Source organism: Salmo salar, unplaced genomic scaffold (genome assembly GCF_905237065.1).
Source record: "Salmo salar unplaced genomic scaffold, Ssal_v3.1, whole genome shotgun sequence".
In the NCBI taxonomy this organism is placed as follows: Eukaryota; Metazoa; Chordata; class Actinopteri; order Salmoniformes; family Salmonidae; genus Salmo; species Salmo salar.
Window position 1 is genome coordinate 882501 of NW_025550412.1, and position 18297 is coordinate 900797.

At 47.5% G+C, this 18297-nt stretch overlaps 2 protein-coding genes across 43 annotated transcripts in view; both read left to right on the top strand.

The window, feature by feature from the left end:
* The window catches only part of LOC106578212 (arfaptin-1), a 33782-nt gene extending 29327 nt beyond the window's left edge, over positions 1-4455 (top strand). For 2 of the 40 annotated variants that reach the window (XM_045713754.1, XM_045713755.1), the window contains exon 9: positions 1739-4455. In XM_045713754.1, the coding sequence (XP_045569710.1) occupies positions 1739-1894 (156 nt within the window). In that variant the 3' untranslated portion in view covers positions 1895-4455. The remainder of the gene's footprint in view (positions 1-1738) is intronic. The other 38 variants (XR_006767689.1, XR_006767690.1, XR_006767696.1 and 35 more) reach the window with 38 other exon arrangements.
* A 3087-nt stretch (positions 4456-7542) lies between these two features.
* Positions 7543-18297, top strand: part of LOC106578213 (FH2 domain-containing protein 1) — a 53902-nt gene continuing 43147 nt past the window's right edge. For all 3 annotated transcript variants that reach the window (XM_045713761.1, XM_045713759.1, XM_045713760.1), the window contains exon 1: positions 7543-7895. The gene's annotated coding sequence lies outside the window, so the exon portion shown is untranslated. The remainder of the gene's footprint in view (positions 7896-18297) is intronic.

Genomic DNA, 18297 nt, shown 5'->3' on the forward strand with positions numbered 1-18297 from the left:
TGGCTAACTGGGACCGCTGGCTAACTGGGACCGCTGGCTAACTGGGACCGCTGGCTAACTGGGACCGCTGGGTAACTGGGACCGCTGGCTAACTGGGACCGCTGGCTAACTGGGACCGCTGGCTAACTGGGACCGCTGGGTAACTGGGACCGCTGGCTAACTGGGACCGCTGGCTAACTGGGACCGTAACTGGGACCGCTGGGTAACTGGGACCGCTGGCTAACTGGGACCGCGGCACTGGGACCGCTGGCTAACTGGGACCGCTGGGTAACTGGGAACGCTGGCTAACTGGGACCGCTGGCTAACTGGGACCGCTGGCTAACTGGGACCGCTGGCTAACTGGGACCGCTGGCTAACTGGGACCGCTGGCTAACTGGGAACGCTGGCTAACTGGGACCGCTGGCTAGCTGGGACCGCTGGCTAACTGGGACCGCTGGCTAACTGGGACCGCTGGCTAACTGGGACCGCTGGCTAACTGGGACCGCTGGGTAACTGGGACCGCTGGGTAACTGGGACCGCTGGCTAACTGGGACCGCTGGCTAGCTGGGACCGCTGGCTAGCTGGGACCGCTGGCTAACTGGGACCGCTGGCTAACTGGGACCGCTGGCTAACTGGGACCGCTGGCTAACTGGGACCGCTGGCTAACTGGGACCGGTGGGTAGGCCGGACCGCTGGGAAATGGAAATGTTCTTTTTTTGCATATCCCAACTCCTTCTGAGTCACCCTCAGAGAGTGGAGTCATGGCCAGGGATCAGCTCTTACTGAGTCACCCTCAGAGAGTGGAGTCATGGCCAGGGATCAGCTCTTACTGAGTCACCCTCAGAGAGTGGAGTCATGGCCAGGGATCAGCTCTTACTGAGTCACCCTCAGAGAGTGGAGTCATGGCCAGGGATCAGCTCTTACTGAGTCACCCTCAGAGAGTGGAGTCATGGCCAGGGATCAGCTCTTACTGAGTCACCCTCAGAGAGTGGAGTCATGGCCAGGGATCAGCTCTTACTGAGTCACCCTCAAGAGAGTGGAGTCATGGCCAGGGATCAGCTCTTACTGAGTCACCCTCAGAGAGTGGAGTCATGGCCAGGGATCAGCTCTTACTGAGTCACCCTCAGAGAGTGGAGTCATGGCCAGGGATCAGCTCTTACTGAGTCACCCTCAGAGAGTGGAGTCATGGCCAGGGATCAGCTCTTACTGAGTCACCCTCAGAGAGTGGAGTCATGGCCAGGGATCAGCTCTTACTGAGTCACCCTCAGAGAGTGGAGTCATGGCCAGGGATAACCCTAACCCTGGAGGGAGAGTGGGGGGGTAGAGGATTTCGATGGAACACACTCATTCACCCCTTTCCCTCCCTCTCCCACCCTCCCTCCCTCCCTCTCCCACCCACCCTCCCCCTTCCCTCCTTCTCCCCTCTCTCTCCCCCCTCTCTCTCCTCCCTCTCCCTCCCTCTCTCCCTCCCACTTTCTCCCCTCTCTCTCCCCTCCCCCTCTCTCTCCCCTCTCTCTCCCCTCACCCTCTCTCCCCTCCCTCCTCTCCCCTCTCTCCCCCCTCTCTCTCCACTCTCTCTCCCTCCTTTCCCTCCCCTCCCTCTCCCTCCCTCCCTCCCCCTCTCTCCCCTCTCCCTCCCTCCTCCCCCTCCCTCCCTCCTCTCCCTCCCTCCTCTCCCCTCCCTCCCCCTCCCTCCCTCCTCCCCCTACCCTCACCCCCCCTCTCTCTCCCTCCTCTCCCATCTCTCTCTCCCCCCCAGGTAAAGGTTCTCCAGCATCAGTTGGTATTGCTCCATGGTGCTGTAGCTTCCTACAGCACCTCCAACCACCAGCACCTGGAGCTCAGCCTGCAGCAGGCAAGCACCAAGCTACCCATGCCCGGCACGGAGCCTCCTTCCTGGCTAGAGGAGAGCTAATCACCCCAATAACCATCCACCATGTCTGGGGGTCCATGAAATCTTCCGGTATCTAAATGCAAGTTGGGGCTTCTCAACTGCCACGTCTGTGGGCCAAAACAGAGGGTATTGTCGACACTCCTGTTCTCTTACCATACAGGACCTATAGGTTCTCCTCTTACCCTATAGGTTCTCCTCTTACCATATAGGTTCTCCTCTTACCCTATAGGACCTATAGGTTCTCCTCTTACCCTATAGGTTCTCCTCTTACCATATAGGTTCTCCTCTTACCCTATAGGACCTATAGGTTCTCCTCTTACCCTATAGGTTCTCCTCTTACCATATAGGTTCTCCTCTTACCCTATAGGACCTATAGGTTCTCCTCCTACCATATAGGTTCTCCTCTTACCATATAGGTTCTCCTCCTACCATATAGGTTCTCCTCTTACCCTATAGGACCTATAGGTTCTCCTCTTACCCTATAGGTTCTCCTCTTACCCTATAGGACCTATAGGTTCTCCTCTTACCCTATAGGTTCTCCTCTTACCCTATAGGTTCTCCTCTTACCCTATAGGTTCTCCTCTTACCCTATAGGACCTATAGGTTCTCCTCCTACCCTATAGGTTCTCCTCTTACCCTATAGGTTCTCCTCTTACCCTATAGGTTCTCCTCTTACCCTATAGGACCTATAGGTTCTCCTCTTACCCTATAGGTTCTCCTCTTACCATATAGGTTCTCCTCTTACCATATAGGTTCTCCTCTTACCCTATAGGTTCTCCTCTTACCCTATAGGTTCTCCTCTTACCCTATAGGTTCTCCTCCTACCCTATAGGTTCTCCTCTTACCCTATAGGTTCTCCTCTTACCATATAGGTTCTCCTCTTACCCTATAGGTTCTCCTCCTACCCTATAGGACCTATAGGTTCTACTCCTCTCACTGTTGTTTCTCCTACTTGTATACTGTGTTGTCCTCCTATTCACTGACTGTATAGGAGTTCTGTTTGGCAGTAGCATTGTGTCTAATTGTTAGTATCACAGCGTTTATCTTGTGTTTTATACAGTATGTACAGCTCTCCTGTATTGACTAAGCCTGCGTCCAAAATGGCACCCTGTTCCCTACGTCGTTCACTACTTTTGGAGCTCTATAAAGGGAAGTGCGTAGCATTTGGGACGCAGTCTACAACTAAAGGACCAAGCTAACATGTGGTGCTGAGATATGGAACCAAAGCCAGAGACTGTAGAATGTTCTAGACTGTTAGAACCTTTTTCACTCTAGAACCTCCTGGACTTTAAGGACATTTTAGATCCAGAATTAACTACACTGAACAAAAATGTAAAAACGACAAACAATTTCAAAGATTTTACTGAGTTTCAGTTCATATAAGGAAATCAGTCAATGTAAATAAATGTATTACGTCCTAATCTATGGATTTAACATGACTGCAGCCTTGGCAGACAGGCCCAGCCAAACATAATGAGTTTTTCCACACAAAATGGCTTTATTACAGACAGAAATACTCCTCAGCACCCCCCAATCCTGCAGGTGATGAAGCCGGATGTGGAGGTCCTGTGCTGGCGTGGTTACACGCTGTCTGCGGTTGTGAGGCCGGTTGGACGTACTGCCAAATTCTCTAAAACGACATTGGAGGTGGCTTATAGTAGAGAAATTAACATTCAATTATCTGGCAACAGCTCTGGTGGACATTCCTGTTGTCAGCATGCCAATTGCACGCTCCCTCAACTTGAGACATCTGTAGCATTTTTAGAGTGGCCTTTTATTGTCCCCCAGCACAAGGTGCACCTGTGTAATGATCATGCTGTTTAAATCAGCTTCTTGATATGCCACACCTGTCAGGTGGATGGATTATCTTGACAAAGGAGAAATGTTCACTAACAGGGATGTAAACAAATTAGTGCACAAATTTGAGAGAAATAAGCTTTTTGCGCATATGGGAACATTTCTGGGATCTTTTATTTCAGCTCATGAAACATGGGACCAACACTTTACATGTTGCGTTTTTATATTTTTGTTCAGTGTAATTCCAAAACGCATGTTTTGCACTTGTCTAGCTACCAAAAATAACAATTGTGTAATTGTGTGTTTTTGAATATAAACACAATTTAATGCCAAATATTGTAATCGAGATCAACATTATTCTTCATGTATGGTATACTTGTTGTTTTCAATCTTTAAAATAGGAAATTCAAAAAGCACATCTGAGCTATCTCTGGGTGCATGGTAACAGTTGAATAAAACGAGACAAAAAGGATAAACCTACACACTGCTACATACTCGATAGTATCACTGCTCTTTAATAAGCTTTACGAATCGTCCTCACATCCAATCAGAGGCTGATACGTAAAGCTCATTACAGAGCAGTGAGCAGGTTTCACATTGTTTTTCTCCAATCTTAAAATGGGGAAAGCACTTGCACATGTGAGTGGGCTTGTTGCGTGGGAATCATTTGACTTGCACACTGCTCTTGCCAGTGTTACTTAGATTTGTTAAGCTTTTATGTGTTGGCCTTCCTCAGAGCTTCTGGTGTGTTTTTGAATCTTGCCCATTAAAAATGTTGTGAACAATTTGGTTTTATTGTGTCTTTGTCATGTCAGAAAAATGGAGTGTTGAATGTTAATGTTTATTTTCTTCACTTCTTATAATTCCCAATCAGTGTTTATCCAGTCATGTGATCAGCTCATTAACATAACGTTATCTATTTATAAGGTGAATGCACCAATTTGTAAGTCGCTCTGGATAAGAGCGTCTGCTAAATGACTTAAATGTAAATGTAAATGTATATATATTTTAGTACAGCATTTATGACATCACTCACTATGACATCATTTTCCCCATTCTCAGGGTTCCATAGGCAGTGTTCTAGAACGTCTCATTGTGCTGTGTGCAGTGTTCTAGAACGTCTCATTGTACTGTGTGTGCAGTGTTCTAGAACGTCTCATTGTGCTGTGTGCAGTGTTCTAGAACGTCTCATTGTGCTGTGTGTGCAGTGTTCTAGAACGTCTCATTGTACTGTGTGTGCAGTGTTCTAGAACGTCTCATTGTGCTGTGTGTGCAGTGTTCTAGAACGTCTCATTGTGCTGTGTGTGTGCAGTGTTCTAGAACGTCTCATTGTACTGTGTGTGCAGTGTTCTAGAATGTCTCATTGTACTGTGTGTGCAGTGTTCTAGAACGTCTCATTGTACTGTGTGTGCAGTGTTCTAGAACGTCTCATTGTGCTGTGTGTGCAGTGTTCTAGAACGTCTCATTGTGCTGTGTGTGCAGTGTTCTAGAACGTCTCATTGTACTGTGTGTGCAGTGTTCTAGAACGTCTCATTGTGCTGTGTGTGCAGTGTTCTAGAACGTCTCATTGTACTGTGTGTGCAGTGTTCTAGAACGTCTCATTGTGCTGTGTGCAGTGTTCTAGAACGTCTCATTGTACTGTGTGTGTGCAGTGTTCTAGAACGTCTCATTGTACTGTGTGTGCAGTGTTCTAGAACGTCTCATTGTACTGTGTGTGCAGTGTTCTAGAACGTCTCATTGTACTGTGTGTGCAGTGTTCTAGAACGTCTCATTGTGCTGTGTGCAGTGTTCTAGAACGTCTCATTGTGCTGTGTGTGCAGTGTTCTAGAACGTCTCATTGTACTGTGTGTGCAGTGTTCTAGAACGTCTCATTGTGCTGTGTGTGCAGTGTTCTAGAACGTCTCATTGTACTGTGTGTGTGCAGTGTTCTAGAACGTCTCATTGTATACTGTGTGTGTGCAGTGTTCTAGAACGTCTCATTGTACTGTGTGTGTGCAGTGTTCTAGAACGTCTCATTGTACTGTGTGTGTGCAGTGTTCTAGAACGTCTCATTGTACTGTGTGTGCAGTGTTCTAGAACGTCTCATTGTACTGTGTGTGCAGTGTTCTAGAACGTCTCATTGTACTGTGTGTGTGCAGTGTTCTAGAACGTCTCATTGTACTGTGTGCAGTGTTCTAGAACGTCTCATTGTACTGTGTGTGCAGTGTTCTAGAACGTCTCATTGTACTGTGTGTGCAGTGTTCTAGAACGTCTCATTGTACTGTGTGTGCAGTGTTCTAGAACGTCTCATTGTGCTGTGTGTGCAGTGTTCTAGAACGTCTCATTGTACTGTGTGTGTGCAGTGTTCTAGAACGTCTCATTGTACTGTGTGTGTGCAGTGTTCTAGAACGTCTCATTGTACTGTGTGTGCAGTGTTCTAGAACGTCTCATTGTACTGTGTGTGCAGTGTTCTAGAACGTCTCATTGTACTGTGTGTGTGCAGTGTTCTAGAACGTCTCATTGTACTGTGTGTGCAGTGTTCTAGAACGTCTCATTGTACTGTGTGTGTGCAGTGTTCTAGAACGTCTCATTGTACTGTGTGTGCAGTGTTCTAGAACGTCTCATTGTGCTGTGTGTGTGCAGTGTTCTAGAACGTCTCATTGTACTGTGTGTGCAGTGTTCTAGAACGTCTCATTGTACTGTGTGTGCAGTGTTCTAGAACGTCTCATTGTACTGTGTGTGCAGTGTTCTAGAACGTCTCATTGTGCTGTGTGCAGTGTTCTAGAACGTCTCATTGTACTGTGTGTGTGCAGTGTTCTAGAACGTCTCATTGTACTGTGTGTGCAGTGTTCTAGAACGTCTCATTGTACTGTGTGTGCAGTGTTCTAGAACGTCTCATTGTACTGTGTGTGCAGTGTTCTAGAACGTCTCATTGTACTGTGTGTTTACATAGCAACCATCAGATGCCTAAACAAAGAGACTAGGGGCTGTTCTCTCCACAGAGCTAATTGGTCTGTTTTCAGCCAGCTAGTTCCCAACGCTAAGACTTCATCCCGTTTTCTCCACCCTTCTCCCAAAGTGTACACTTGCGGACTTCCCGTCATGGATTTAACAATGGTGGAAACTCTGTCCAGCCTATGCTTACAGCAATCCAATGCTTTTAAATCCATGATTGGGATTGTGCACTGTGCACACTTTGGGAGAAAGGGTGGAGAATGTTGTTTCCACGTCATTTCAATGAAACGTGGAAATAGACGTTGAATTGATGTCTGTACCCGGTGGGTAAGGTCTGGTTTCAGGCACAGTCTCGGGACTGTCCAGCTATTTCCCGTGGAATAAAACGGGACATTTAGAAACATTAAAATAACCAGTATTAGGAAAGCGCTATAGTAATTGGAGAGTTGATTGGCCAATGGAGAACAACATATCTTCACTGCTAAACCTGTTTTGACGATCTGCTGTGTGGTCGCGTCGGTGTATGTCCGTATCTAGAGGGTCATTTTGACAAGTATTTCTCCAGAGAGCAGGAGGAGCTCTGTCCACTCTGGGATACTGACAACTCTATTCTCTACACTGACTTTACCCAGCGCAGTGTTTTCAAGATGACTTAAAGGGACGATCTGTGGTGCAGCACTTGAACTAAGTTCATGAGGCATTCATAAGTTATTATTTAACAATCACAATGGCTATTTTATTAAAACACTTGTACCAATTACAGGTTGCACCCTTTAATTGTGACTGATACAGTGGCACACACTTGCAGTTAATTACTGGGAGGGGAACCGCTTTAATTCAAAGACAAGTGCCATGGTGCCAAAGGGAGGGACAGGCTGAGCTGTTATCTACCCTTCACACACTCCCTTCACACACAGCCTGTCCACTGCATGACATCATGGCACACAGAGGCTGCGTCAGATTGTAGGCAACCCTCATTCATTCGTTCATTTCATATTGTATTATTCTACAGTCAATATATTGTGCTATCAACAATGAGCGACTCCACTCTCTCTCTCTCGTCACACCTGAACGAGCAGCGTCCACGCATGCGCACCACTCTCCCTACGCACTCGCGCTCAACCGGTGTCCGGGAGAAAGCTCGTGCCAGTTTTACGGGGTAGGTCGGTGGGAGAGGTCTACTCTGTGAGCGTGTGTAACACTGGCACGGGATCCGTTTCTTCTATACCGAACAACATTCTCCTCGGTTTTGACTAGGAATATATCTACGTGTGCATGCTCCGATTTAACGGTAAGTTTTTGGACAATAAAACCGTATTTGCACTTTTTTTTTTAAATTAATTTTTATTGTTGTCGCCAACGGTTTGGAATTGGAACTACTCATCTCGTACTCGGTCATGTGGTTAGCTGTGTCTACCATGTCATAAAACGATGACACTTCATGGGGATTGTAGTGTATAAACTGGTGTTTAGTGATCACACTGTCATCCTCAGCTGTCCTTTTTTTGGCGTTAGTTTGGTTCAATAATAATAGTGACCATGTGCAGCTGGATTTCCGGTGATCTGCGTTTGTTTGATTAGCTTCATTTAAAAAAATAAATAATGTTTTATTCTAAAATAATTGCCACCGCAGGTCTCAATATGGTGTAATTGCAGACCCGCAATTCGGGGCGTTTCTTGATATGGGCGTTTCTTGATATCAGGGAACAACCTGCCATTGGTCAGTCCGTTGACACCTACCATTCGGTCAGTTCCGGTGTTATGAGACTGATTGTTTTTAGACACAGATGATTTGTTTACATAGCAGGTTAGGTGATTTAGCATGGCAGGTTAGGAGAATGAGGTTAAGGTTAGGAAAAGGGGTAGGCTTAGCTACAATCATACACGAAAGGAACGTCCACAGACCAATGGCGAGCGCCAATGCGTGTAATTTCCCATCAATAAACACCGATATCAGAAAACATCCCTAATTGCGGTCTGCAATTACACCCTTCTCACGATCTGACCAATGACGTACATAAACCCTGTATTGCTGATGCTATGTTTTAGCCAATGAGAGGCTTTGAAGCCAGCATTCGGCCAACCAATAGGAGAAGTCCTCCGTAGGAATGAATGGTATTCTACAGTATTTAATTTAAATGTTACGAGGACAAAATGAAATGTATTTATGTATTTTTTTTTTGGTTGTTGTTGTGTGGACAGTAATATTAGAACTTTCAAACAGATTATACTGTAATAAGGAAGTTTTGTAAAGTTTATTTTTAATTTACTCACCTCATAATATACCTTTTTTTTTTAAAGTAAGCATTAAGGTGTCTATAATAGAATACACGAATGTAGACATTAATAACTGCATTTCTATAACTTCCTAAATATGTTTACAATGGAGGAGGAGAACCAAGATGGCGGCAAGTTGGCTTCAAAACTGCACTTCCTGTCAGTCATCTAGTGTGTATAAATCATTGAATCTGACTGTAATATTGTTGTCAATGACCAGCCTCTGTATGGAGTAAATAGGGCCAACGTTATGAGCGGACCTTAAAGGGCCTGGCCCGCCCGTCCAAATAAAATATTGAAGTATTGTTCAGACGCGCCTCGACAGAAAACACATCAATCTCTGATAAGAGCACCACTCTGTCTCAGTATGTGTAGACCATGTATCTGATGCTGTCTGGACAGTGAAACAGCACCTCTCTGTCTCAGTATGTGTAGACCATGTATCTGATGCTGTCTGGACAGTGAAACAGCAAATCTCTGTCTCAGTATGTGTAGGCCATGTATCTGATGCTGTCTGGACAGTGAAACAGCACCTCTCTGTCTCAGTATGTGTAGACCATGTATCTGATGCTGTCTGGACAGTGAAACAGCAAATCTCTGTCTCAGTATGTGTAGGCCATGTATCTGATGCTGTCTGGACAGTGAAACAGCACCTCTCTGTCTCAGTATGTGTAGACCATGTATCTGATGCTGTCTGGACAGTGAAACAGCACCTCTCTGTCTCAGTATGTGTAGACCGTGTATCTGATGCTGTCTGGACAGTGAAACAGCACCTCTCTGTCTCAGTATGTGTAGACCAGGTATCTGATGCAGTCTGGACAGTGAAACAGCACCTCTCTGTCTCAGTATGTGTAGACCATGTATCTGATGCTGTCTGGACAGTGAAACAGAGCCCCTCTGTCTCAGTATGTGTAGACCGTGTATCTGATGCTGTCTGGACAGTGAAACAGCACCTCTCTGTCTCAGTATGTGTAGACCAGGTATCTGATGCTGTCTGGACAGTGAAACAGAGCCCCTCTGTCTCAGTATGTGTAGACCATGTATCTGATGCTGTCTGGACAGTGAAACAGCTCCTCTCTGTCTCAGTATGTGTAGACCGTGTATCTGATGCTGTCTGGACAGTGAAACAGCACCTCTCTGTCTCAGTATGTGTAGACCGTGTATCTGATGCTGTCTGGACAGTGAAACAGCTCCTCTCTGTCTCAGTATGTGTAGACCATGTATCTGATGCTGTCTGGACAGTGAAACAGCACCCCTCTGTCTCAGTATGTGTAGACCATGTATCTGATGCTGTCTGGACAGTGAAACAGCTCCTCTCTGTCTCAGTATGTGTAGACCATGTATCTGATGCTGTCTGGACAGGGAAACAGCTCCTCTCTGTCTCAGTATGTGTAGACCATGTATCTGATGCTGTCTGGACAGGGAAACAGCTCCTCTCTGTCTCAGTATGTGTAGACCATGTATCTGATGCTGTCTGGACAGTGAAACAGCACCTCTCTGTCTCAGTATGTGTAGACCGTGTATCTGATGCTGTCTGGACAGTGAAACAGAGCCCCTCTGTCTCAGTATGTGTAGACCATGTATCTGATGCTGTCTGGACAGTGAAACAGCACCCCTCTGTCTCAGTATGTGTAGACCATGTATCTGATGCTGTCTGGACAGGGAAACAGCTCCTCTCTGTCTCAGTATGTGTAGAATGATTGATGCTGTCTGGACAGTATGTGTAGACCATGTATCTGATGCTGTCTGGACAGTGAAACAGCTCCTCTCTGTCTCAGTATGTGTAGACCATGTATCTGATGCTGTCTGGACAGTGAAACAGCACCTCTCTGTCTCAGTATGTGTAGACCAGGTATCTGATGCTGTCTGGACAGTGAAACAGAGCCCCTCTGTCTCAGTATGTGTAGACCATGTATCTGATGCTGTCTGGACAGTGAAACAGCTCCTCTCTGTCTCAGTATGTGTAGACCATGTATCTGATGCTGTCTGGACAGTGAAACAGCACCTCTCTGTCTCAGTATGTGTAGACCATGTATCTGATGCTGTCTGGACAGTGAAACAGCAAATCTCTGTCTCAGTATGTGTAGGCCATGTATCTGATGCTGTCTGGACAGTGAAACAGCACCTCTCTGTCTCAGTATGTGTAGACCATGTATCTGATGCTGTCTGGACAGTGAAACAGCAAATCTCTGTCTCAGTATGTGTAGGCCATGTATCTGATGCTGTCTGGACAGTATGTGTAGACCATGTATCTGATGCTGTCTGGACAGTGAAACAGCTCCTCTCTGTCTCAGTATGTGTAGACCATGTATCTGATGCTGTCTGGACAGTGAAACAGCACCTCTCTGTCTCAGTATGTGTAGACCAGGTATCTGATGCTGTCTGGACAGTGAAACAGAGCCCCTCTGTCTCAGTATGTGTAGACCATGTATCTGATGCTGTCTGGACAGTGAAACAGCTCCTCTCTGTCTCAGTATGTGTAGACCATGTATCTGATGCTGTCTGGACAGTGAAACAGCACCTCTCTGTCTCAGTATGTGTAGACCGTGTATCTGATGCTGTCTGGACAGTGAAACAGCAAATCTCTGTCTCAGTATGTGTAGGCCATGTATCTGATGCTGTCTGGACAGTGAAACAGCACCTCTCTGTCTCAGTATGTGTAGACCATGTATCTGATGCTGTCTGGACAGTGAAACAGCAAATCTCTGTCTCAGTATGTGTAGGCCATGTATCTGATGCTGTCTGGACAGTGAAACAGCACCTCTCTGTCTCAGTATGTGTAGACTATGTATCTGATGCTGTCTGGACAGTGAAACAGCAAATCTCTGTCTCAGTATGTGTAGGCCATGTATCTGATGCTGTCTGGACAGTGAAACAGCACCTCTCTGTCTCAGTATGTGTAGACCATGTATCTGATGCTGTCTGGACAGTGAAACAGCACCTCTCTGTCTCAGTATGTGTAGACCGTGTATCTGATGCAGTCTGGACAGTGAAACAGCACCTCTCTGTCTCAGTATGTGTAGACCATGTATCTGATGCAGTCTGGACAGTGAAACAGCACCTCTCTGTCTCAGTATGTGTAGACCATGTATCTGATGCTGTCTGGACAGTGAAACAGAGCCCCTCTGTCTCAGTATGTGTAGACCATGTATCTGATGCTGTCTGGACAGTGAAACAGCACCTCTCTGTCTCAGTATGTGTAGACCAGGTATCTGATGCTGTCTGGACAGTGAAACAGAGCCCCTCTGTCTCAGTATGTGTAGACCATGTATCTGATGCTGTCTGGACAGTGAAACAGCTCCTCTCTGTCTCAGTATGTGTAGACCGTGTATCTGATGCTGTCTGGACAGTGAAACAGCACCTCTCTGTCTCAGTATGTGTAGACCGTGTATCTGATGCTGTCTGGACAGTGAAACAGCTCCTCTCTGTCTCAGTATGTGTAGACCATGTATCTGATGCTGTCTGGACAGTGAAACAGCACCCCTCTGTCTCAGTATGTGTAGACCATGTATCTGATGCTGTCTGGACAGTGAAACAGCTCCTCTCTGTCTCAGTATGTGTAGACCATGTATCTGATGCTGTCTGGACAGGGAAACAGCTCCTCTCTGTCTCAGTATGTGTAGACCATGTATCTGATGCTGTCTGGACAGTGAAACAGCACCTCTCTGTCTCAGTATGTGTAGACCATGTATCTGATGCAGTCTGGACAGTGAAACAGCACCTCTCTGTCTCCAGTATGTGTAGACCGTGTATCTGATGCTGTCTGGACAGTGAAACAGACCCCTCTGTCTCAGTATGTGTAGACCATGTATCTGATGCTGTCTGGACAGTGAAACAGCACCTCTCTGTCTCAGTATGTGTAGACCATGTATCTGATGCTGTCTGGACAGGGAAACAGCTCCTCTCTGTCTCAGTATGTGTAGACCATGTATCTGATGCTGTCTGGACAGTATGTGTAGACCATGTATCTGATGCTGTCTGGACAGTGAAACAGCTCCTCTCTGTCTCAGTATGTGTAGACCATGTATCTGATGCTGTCTGGACAGTGAAACAGCACCTCTCTGTCTCAGTATGTGTAGACCATGTATCTGATGCAGTCTGGACAGTGAAACAGCACCTCTCTGTCTCCAGTATGTGTAGACCGTGTATCTGATGCTGTCTGGACAGTGAAACAGAGCCCCTCTGTCTCAGTATGTGTAGACCATGTATCTGATGCTGTCTGGACAGTGAAACAGCACCTCTCTGTCTCAGTATGTGTAGACCGTGTATCTGATGCTGTCTGGACAGTGAAACAGCACCTCTCTGTCTCAGTATGTGTAGCCCGTGTATCTGATGCTGTCTGGACAGTGAAACAGCACCTCTCTGTCTCAGTATGTGTAGACCATGTATCTGATGCTGTCTGGACAGTGAAACAGCACCTCTCTGTCTCAGTATGTGTAGACCGTGTATCTGATGCTGTCTGGACAGTGAAACAGCACCTCTCTGTCTCAGTATGTGTAGACCGTGTATCTGATGCTGTCTGGACAGTGAAACAGCACCTCTCTGTCTCAGTATGTGTAGACCGTGTATCTGATGCTGTCTGGACAGTGAAACAGCTCCTCTCTGTCTCAGTATGTGTAGACCGTGTATCTGATGCTGTCTGGACAGTGAAACAGCACCTCTCTGTCTCAGTATGTGTAGCCCGTGTATCTGATGCTGTCTGGACAGTGAAACAGCTCCTCTCTGTCTCAGTATGTGTAGACCATGTATCTGATGCTGTCTGGACAGTGAAACAGCACCTCTCTGTCTCAGTATGTGTAGACCGTGTATCTGATGCAGTCTGGACAGTGAAACAGCACCTCTCTGTCTCAGTATGTGTAGACCATGTATCTGATGCTGTCTGGACCAAAAGAGTATGGAATGTCATACTAGAGGTGAAGGGAGAGGACTCAGTCTCATTTTAAATGGTTTCAGATTAAGCCCGATGTGTTTCTATGGGTGTGTTCTGCAGACCTAAGCTTGTCGCCTGCCTTTTGCACTTCATTAGCGATAGCTCAAGACTGACGGACAGGTGGAATAAAGCGAGAACGAACCCACATTTTCATCAGGATATTTTCTGTTTTTATTTGTTGGCTTTAGGCCTATGTATTTTACTTAGTTGACGATGGAAGTTATAGGCCTACTGCTGCACTGGCCTATAGGCCATCTCTGAGTTAATAGGCCTACTGCTGCACTGGCCTATAGGCCATCTCTGAGTTAATAGGCCTACTGCTGCATTGACCTATAGGCTATCTCTGAGTTCTATGGAAGTTATAGCCTATAGACCTATGCAGTAGTAGGTCTATCTCTGAGTTCTATGGAAGTTACAGCCTATAGACCTACTACTGCAGTAGGTCTATCTCTGAGTTCTATGGAAGTTACAGCCTATAGACCTATGCAGTAGTAGGTCTATCTCTGAGTTCTATGGAAGTTATAGCCTATAGACCTATGCAGTAGTAGGTCTATCTCTGAGTTATATGCTGTAATTTATTTTTCCGCCAATGGATCATGGTGTCGATGTGTCCATACGGCAGAGGTTGGTGATCTCACAAATAATTTAAACCTTTTTAGATTTGATCATTTTAATTCAGATTTTTATGATTTAATCACGTGACAATGATTTTAAGAAAGTAAAAACATTAATTGAAACGAAACTGTTCTGAGAAAGTGTGCAGAAGAAAGTCACGACTGGCACGCAGATCAGTAGAAATGGTACAATAAAACTTCCCAAAGCTTGAAACTCGCCCCTTGTGGTCTTTACCATAACACACGCATAGGTCTCATCCTATGGAAATCTGTCCGTGACCCAACTCTCTGACGGTGTGTCGGGGAGTTGCAAAAAAACACATTTGAATTTCACACCTCACACTGGTCCGGGTTACCCCACTGGTCCGGGTTACCCCACTGGTCCGGGTTACCCACTGGTCCGGGTTACCCCACTGGTCCGGGTTACCCCACTGGTCCGGGTTACCCACTGGTCCGGGTTACCCCACTGGTCCGGGTTACCCCACTGGTCCGGGTTACCCCACTGGTCCGGGTTACCCACTGGTCCGGGTTACCCCACTGGTCCGGGTTACCCACTGGTCCGGGTTACCCCACTGGTCCGGGTTACCCCACTGGTCCGGGTGACCCACTGGTCCGGGTTACCCCACTGGTCCGGGTTACCCCACAGCAAATTGCAGTAGTCCAGACAGAAGAGAACAAGTGTCTGGAGTAGGACCTGCGCCGCTTCCTGTGTTGGGTAGCGTCATACTCTACGGATGTTGTAGAGCATGAACCTGCAGGAACGAGGCACTGCTTTGTTTGCAGAGAACGACAGGGTGTGGTCCAGAGTCACGCCAAGTTTCTTTGCATTCGGGGGAGGAGGGGGACAATGTGGAATTGTCAACCATGATGGAGAGGTCTTGGAGCGGGAAGACCTTCCCCGGGAGGAAGAGCAGCTTCGTCTTGTTTAGCTTGAGGCGGTGGGCTGACAGAGAAGCATGTTGCCACCTGGGTGTCAGAAGGGGGGGAAAGAGAAAAGTAGTTGAGTGTCATCCGCATAGCAATGACAGGAGAGGATATGACCAGTGACTTGGTGTATAGAGAGGAGAGGTCCTTCCTCATAGCAATGACAGGAGAGACCATGTGAGGATATGACAGAGCTGAGTGACTTGGTCTATAGAGAGGAGAGGACCTAGAACCGAGCCCTGGGGGGACACCAAAAGCGAGAGTACGTGGTGCAGATACAGATCCTCTCCACGTCACCTGGTAGGAGCGGCCTGCCCGGTAGGATGCAATCCAAGAGTGTGCAGAGCCAGAGACGCCCAACCCTGAGAGGGTGGAGAGGAGGATCTGATGGTTCACGGGGGTCGAAGGCAGCGGATAGATCTAGGAGGATGACAACAGAGGAGAGAGAGTCAGATTTGGCAGAGCAAAGAGTCTCAGTGACACAGAGAAGAGCAGTCTCAGTTGAGTGACCTGTCTTGAAGCCTGATTGGTTAGAGTCAAGAAGATGGTTCTGAGAGAGATAACGAGAGAGTTGGTCAGAGACAGTACAATCAAGTTGTGGGTGGAAGGGGATACTGGTCTGTGGTTTCCTGAGGAGGGGAGCGACTTGGCCATGTTGAAGTCAGAGAGGATGCAGCCAGTGGTCAGGGATGTGTTGATGAGGAATGGGAGAAGATTCTCCAGAGATGGTCTGGAGCAGGGGATGGAGTTGTGTGGTCAGGTTGTCGAGCAGCCAGACCCTCACTAGTCACAGGATTTCATCTGGAGAGAGAGAGAGAGAGAGAGAGGGGAGAAAGAGGTCAGGGCCTAGGGTAGTTCTGTGTGAGTGCACAGAGGAGGAGGAGGGTGGAAAGAGTTTGAGTGGACAAGTGACAGTGACAACATGGAATTCAAATTGGCAGACAGGTGAGAGGGGGAGATGGACAGGTGAGAGGGAGAGTAATGAGTAGCCCTGTGCCACCACCGCGACGACCAGAAGCTCTCGGACTATGAGAGAAAACAGATGAAGAGAGAGCAGCTGGTGTAGCAGTGTTCTCTGGGATGATCCATGTCTCCTTCAGGGCCAAAAAGTCAAGGGACTGAAGGGCAGCGTAGGCTGAGATGAACTTGGCGTTCTTGACCGCATATCGTTCCAAACGCTGCCGGAGAACAGGAGTTCTACATGGGTTGTGCGCATGGTACACCATACTAGAAGGGTTACAGTCTGCAGGGGAGGGGAGAGTCTGTACAGTCTGCAGGGGAGGGGAGAGTCTGTACAGTCTGCAGGGGAGGGGAGAGTCTGTACAGTCTGCAGGGGAGGGGAGAGTCTGTACAGTCTGCAGGGGAGGGGAGAGTCTGTACAGTCTGCAGGGGAGGGGAGAGTCTGTACAGTCTGCAGGGGAGGGGAGAGTCTGTACAGTCTGCAGGGGAGGGGAGAGTCTGTACAGTCTGCAGGGGAGGGGAGAGTCTGTACAGTCTGCAGGGGAGGGGAGAGTCTGTACAGTCTGCAGGGGAGGGGAGAGTCTGTACAGACTGCAGGGGAGGGGAGAGTCTGTACAGTCTGCAGGGGAGGGGAGAGTCTGTACAGTCTGCAGGGGAGGGGAGAGTCTGTACAGTCTGCAGGGGAGGGAGAGTCTGTACAGTCTGCAGGGGAGGGGAGAGTCTGTACAGTCTGCAGGGGAGGGGAGAGTCTGTACAGACTGCAGGGGAGGGGAGAGTCTGTACAGTCTGCAGGGGAGGGGAGAGTCTGTACAGTCTGCAGGGGAGGGGAGAGTCTGTACAGTCTGCAGGGGAGGGGAGAGTCTGTACAGTCTGCAGGGGAGGGGAGAGTCTGTACAGTCTGCAGGGGAGGGGAGAGTCTGTACAGTCTGCAGGGGAGGGGAGAGTCTGTACAGTCTGCAGGGGAGGGGAGAGAACCGGGGTAGAAAACACACACAGTTGCCAAAGCTACAAAAATAGCAAATTGAGAATCTATGAATAACAAGGTGAGATACTGAAGTGAGAGAGTGGGGCTTTCCTCTCTCTCCTTCCTCGACTGAAGAACCGTCTTTGTTTTCAGCGACGGTCTTAGTTTTGACGACGAGACGTCGATTACCAAAACCACAAAAAGTCACAAATTGCCCTGCCCCTTAATCCTGGTTGATGTCATCAATCTGCAAGTTATAAGCAGTCAGCAGTTTAATTCACACGCCAAGTAGGCTACTGTGCTGGGCTCTACTGTGCTGGGCTCTACTCTGCTGAGCTCTACTGGGCTCTACTGGGCTCTACTGTACTGAGCTCTACTGTACTGGGCTCTACTGTGCTGGGCTCTACTGTGCTGAGCTCTACTGTACTGGGCTCTACTGTGCTGGGCTCTACTGTGCTGGGCTCTACTGTACTGAGCTCTACTGTGCTGGGCTCTACTGTACTGGGCTCTACTGTGCTGGGCTCTACTGTGCTGAGCTCTACTGTGCTGGGCTCTATTGTGCTGGGCTCTACTGTACTGGGCTCTACTGTACTGGGCTCTACTGTACTCTACTTTGATGTCTAAACTTATGAAACATAAATGTCTATGATTGGTTAAGATTTGGTCCGGACCAATCAAATTTGGTCTTGTTAGGGGGCAGAGGTCATTCAAATGTATTGCCAGTGTGTAGAATAATACCCAAATATGCAAGGAGTATATTGCATATTTCTACCCTTTTTGTGTATTTAGGATACGTCACTATGAAGAGAATGACATTCATATCCATTATTATGCGTTTCTGTGTAGTACAGATCAAGGATCCATGATGAAATTACTTTACCGTAATTCTGTTACCGTGTGTAAATCCACTTCACTTACTGTAGTTCATTAACCAAAAGAGCCGTTATCGTGTTAACACCCCGTTCTTTCTGCAGACGTCTTTGAAAACTCAATTTGGAGTTTTGGGAAAATGTGGGCGAATTAA